The 3,227-nt window shown below is 66.1% G+C and overlaps 1 protein-coding gene across 1 annotated transcript in view; it reads left to right on the top strand.

Annotated features, from left to right (window-relative positions):
• Nucleotides 1–459: 459 nt before the first annotated feature.
• PNPLA2 (patatin-like phospholipase domain containing 2) overlaps nt 460–3,227 on the top strand; it is a 6,978-nt gene continuing 4,210 nt past the window's right edge. Inside the window, exons 1-2 of the mRNA XM_006893203.1 lie at nt 460–646; nt 2,401–2,633. Coding sequence (XP_006893265.1) covers nt 460–646; nt 2,401–2,633 — 420 coding nt within the window. The remainder of the gene's footprint in view (nt 647–2,400; nt 2,634–3,227) is intronic.

Consider the following 3,227-nt stretch of genomic DNA (forward strand, 5'->3'; position numbering starts at 1 on the left):
GTCCCAGGATGGGGGGGTTGGCTGGAGGACCCCGGGAGTGTCCAGCTGTCGGCCACCAGGCTCAGGCGGCAACCCCCACCGGCCGACTGCGTCACCCGAGGAGGCGGGGCCGCAGCTGGTGGTCGATGGGCGTGGCTTCTTGGATGGGCGGGGTCTGAGGGCTACCTCGAGCGTGGCCGTACTCTGCGCGCCCTCATTGGTCCGCGCGCCCGGCCCTGCCCCGGCCCGCCCCCCGCGCTCGCGCTGGCCCGCCCCCCGCGCTCACCCCAGCCTCATAACGCCGCCTCCGCCGCCGCCCGCACAGCGTCCCGGCCCCGCCGACTGGGAACCCCGGGAACCGCCGCGAAATCCCCGCGAACCCCCCGCACGGCGTCCGAACTCCAGCACCGCCCGCACCGCCCGGACCCGGCGCGGACCAGAGGGGTGAGCGCGGAGCCCCGGAGCCCGGCCCCCGCCGCGATGTTCCCCCGCGACACCTCCTGGAACATCTCGTTCGCGGGCTGCGGCTTCCTCGGCCTCTACCACATCGGCGTGGCCTCCTGCCTCCGCGAGCACGCGCCCTTCCTGGTGGCCAACGCCACGCACATCTACGGCGCCTCGGCTGGGGCGGTCACGGCCTCCGCGCTGATCTCTGGGGCCTGCCTGGGTGAGTGGTCCATCCCGGCCCCGAGGGCGCCGGCCGGAGGGTCCATCCCGGCCCCAGGGTCCATCTCCAGCCCCCCGAGAGCGCCGGCCGGAGGGTCCATCCCGGCCCAGGGTCCATCCCCAGTCCCCCGAGAGCGCCGGCCGGAGGGTCCATCCCGGTCCAGGGTCCATCCCGATCCCAAGGGCCTTCTCGGTCCTAGGGTCCATCCCGGCCCAGGGTCCATCCCCAGTCCCCCGAGAGCGCCGGCCGGAGGGTCCATCCCGGCCCAGGGTCCATCCCGATCCCAAGGGCCTTCCCGGCCCCAGGGTCCACCCCGGGCCCAGGGTCCACCCCGGTCCCAGGGTCCACCCCGGTCCCAGGGTCCACCCCGGTCCCAGGGCCCACCCCGGTCCCAGGGTCCACCCCGGGCCCAGGGTCCACCCCGGTCCCAGGGTCCATCCCGATCCCAAGGGCCTTCCCGGTCCCAGGGTCCACCCGGTCCCAAGGGCCTTCCCGGTCCCAGGGTCCACCCGGTCCCAAGGGCCTTCCCGGTCCCAGGGTCCACCCGATCCCAAGGGCCTTCCCGGTTCCAGGGTCCATCCCCCCAGGATCTATCTCCCCCCAGGGCGCCGGCCCCTGGCAGGGACAGGGTTGACATGTGTGGAGCCTGGGAAAGGCCAGGCGCGTCCCCAGGACCATGGACGCTGGGAGCCGCAGGTGCAACCGCCGAGGCTTTTCGGGGAAACAGAAACCCGTGGGCAGGGCTGTGCAGATCTGTGTCCTGGGGTGACTGAGTAGGGCCAGCGGTCACCGTGTCCTGAGGGTTCGCTGCTCCAGGCTTTGGATGCAGGCCTGTAGTGCCCTCAAGGGCGTGTCTGGCAGTTGAGCCTGGCCCCTCCGTAGACGCTGGGGGAGCCCCCCTACTTGGCTTTGGTCCCCCTTTGCGGTGGGTGAGGACCCTCTTGTCTGTTGTGGTGACCCTTCCTCCTGCACGTGCCAGTGTTTACAGCACACAGAGTCCTAGGACAGCAGCCCAGTTACTGCTCTGCCAGGAGGTGACGGAGGGTCACCCTGTTTACTCAGCCCAGCGGGAATACTTCCTGGGACCTGGGCCCTGAGGGCTGGAAGCAAGGAACAGCTTCCCACTCTTGAGACAATAGGAGGGGGTGCTGTCAACTGGGAGGCCTCCATGGGTGATACAGCTCCTCTCTTGTCACTGTCTCACAAGACTCCTGCCACAAATGTTTCAGGGCTGGGTAGGGGGTGGTGGGGATGATGGAGTGGGGGGAGGTCTGACTAGGGGTAGTGGCCCAGAGAAGGTCTTGGTCTCCAGCCCTGCTGCTCCAGGCACTCTGAGGGGCTGCACCCAGCCCTGACTTTGTACTGAGCCAACTCCATGACCTCCTGGCACGTGGACCAGAGGGAACACAGTTCTTGGGCATTGTCCTGGGTTCCAGGAGCCCTGCTCTGGGCTGGATCTGACCAAGTGGGTGGAGCCTGAGGCTGGTCCAGGTTGAGCAGCTGCCCTCTCCCCCTGGAGTGGCTACCACACAACCTTAAGCCCAGTGACTCATGGGACAGACAGTTGGGAAATACTAGGCAGAGGGCAGGGCCAGCTGGCCAGCCCGGCCTCTCTCTCCCCAGGGGCAGGGAGTTGAAGTCTCAGCTGGGGACCAGGGACCAGCTGCAATAGGTCAGCATCTTCGGGATGTGTGCAGGAGCCTGGCAAGGGGCAGGGAAGGAATTACCCCTGACCATTGGCCTTGATGTTCCAGGCGAGGCCGGTGCTGACATCATTGAGGTGTCTAAGGAGGCCCGGAAGCGGTTCCTGGGCCCCCTACACCCCTCCTTCAATGTCGTGAAGACCATCCGTGGCTACCTGCTCAAGACCCTGCCTGATAACTGCCATGAGCTGGCCAACGGGCGCCTCGGCATTTCTTTGACCCGAGTGTCGGATGGGGAGAACGTCATCATCTCTCACTTCAGCTCCAAGGAGGAACTCGTCCAGGTGGGCCCGCCAGGAGCAGGCTGGGGACGGAGGGTGCCCCAGGACCTGCTTACTGCCCCTTTGTCCCCCTTCACAATCCCTCTGCCCCTTCTCACTGTTCCTCTGTGCCCATTCACAGTCCCTCTGTCTCCCCACTGTCCCTGTGTCACCACACCCTGTTCCTTTATCCCCACTCACTGTCTCTGTCCCCCTCAGTGTTTCTCTTTCCTCCTTACTGTCCTTCTGTCCCCATTCATTGTCCCTGTTTTTCTTCACTGTCCCTCCCTCCCTCCTCCACTCTAACTGCCCTTCTGTCCCCCTCACAGCTCCTATCTCTGCCGCCTATCCCTGTATACTCTATCTCCCCCTCTGTCCCTCCTCATTGCACCTCTCTCCACCCTGTCCCTCTGTCCATTCTATTGCCCCTCTGTCCCCCTCAAAGCTCCTCTCTCTGCCCCCATCCTCTGTCCCACTCACTGTCCCTCTGTTCCCACTCGCTGTCTCTGCCCCCCAGTACCCCCCATCCTTTCTCTCTCACTGTGTCTGTCCTTGTTCCTCTGTCCCCACTTGTTCACTGTCTCTGTCCCTTCCATCCCCCTCTGTCCCCCTCTCACT

This window comes from Elephantulus edwardii, unplaced genomic scaffold (assembly GCF_000299155.1).
Source record: "Elephantulus edwardii isolate Elephantulus edwardi_28Jun2011 unplaced genomic scaffold, EleEdw1.0 scaffold00126, whole genome shotgun sequence".
NCBI classification, from domain to species: domain Eukaryota; kingdom Metazoa; phylum Chordata; class Mammalia; order Macroscelidea; family Macroscelididae; genus Elephantulus; species Elephantulus edwardii.